This window comes from Penaeus vannamei, chromosome 8 (assembly GCF_042767895.1).
Source record: "Penaeus vannamei isolate JL-2024 chromosome 8, ASM4276789v1, whole genome shotgun sequence".
Lineage (NCBI taxonomy): Eukaryota > Metazoa > Arthropoda > Malacostraca > Decapoda > Penaeidae > Penaeus > Penaeus vannamei.
In genome coordinates this window covers 14,836,902-14,837,659 of record NC_091556.1, presented here as the reverse complement: position 1 = coordinate 14,837,659, position 758 = coordinate 14,836,902, and the positions used below count along the sequence as shown (strand labels likewise).

The 758-nt window shown below is 50.9% G+C and overlaps 1 protein-coding gene across 1 annotated transcript in view; it reads right to left on the bottom strand.

Annotated features, from left to right (window-relative positions):
• Positions 1-274: 274 nt before the first annotated feature.
• LOC138862306 (uncharacterized) overlaps positions 275-758 on the bottom strand; it is a 1,647-nt gene continuing 1,163 nt past the window's right edge. The window contains exon 2 of the mRNA XM_070124026.1: positions 275-758. This exon is cut by the window's right edge and continues 900 nt beyond it. Coding sequence (XP_069980127.1) covers positions 275-758 — 484 coding nt within the window.

Here is a 758-nt window from a genome sequence, read left to right as displayed (position 1 = left end):
AGGTTTTCTTTTGACTGTCAAGTTTTCTTGACTGTCAAAGTTTTCCTTTAGTTATCGTTTGACTGTAAGGCCTTACAGTCAGGTTTTCTTTTGACTGTCAAGTTTTCTTGACTGTCAAAGTTTTCCTTTAGTTATCGTTTGACTGTAAGGCCTTACAGTCAGGTTTTCTTTTGACTCAAGTTTTCTTGACTGTCAGTTTTCCTTTAGTTATCGTTTGACAGTCAGGTTATCCTTTGACTGTCGTTTTCCTTTGACTGTCAAGTCAAATTTTCCTTTAGTTAGGGATGTCTTCTTCCCACAGACGGGGGGGTGTTTGCCTGTACTGGGGAGGGATGTCTTCTTCCCACAGACGTGGGGGTGTTTGCCTGTACTGGGGAGGGATGTCTTCTTCCCACAGACGGGGGGGCGTTTGCTTGTACTGTGGAGGGATGTCTTCCTCCCACAGGCGGGGGGGCGTTTGCTTGTACTGGGGAGGGATGTCTTCTTCCCACAGACGGGGGGGTGTTTGCCTGTACTGGGGAGGGATGTCTTCTTCCCACAGACGGGGAGGTGTTTGCCTGTACTGGGGAGGGATGTCTTCTTCCCACAGACGGGGGGGTGTTTGCCTGTACTGGGGAGGGATGTCTTCTTCCCACAGACGGGGGGGCGTTTGCTTGTACTGGGGAGGGATGTCTTCTTCCCACAGACGAGGGGGTGTTTGCCTGTACTGGGGAGGGATGTCTTCTTCCCACAGACGGGGGGGTGTTTGCCTGTACTGG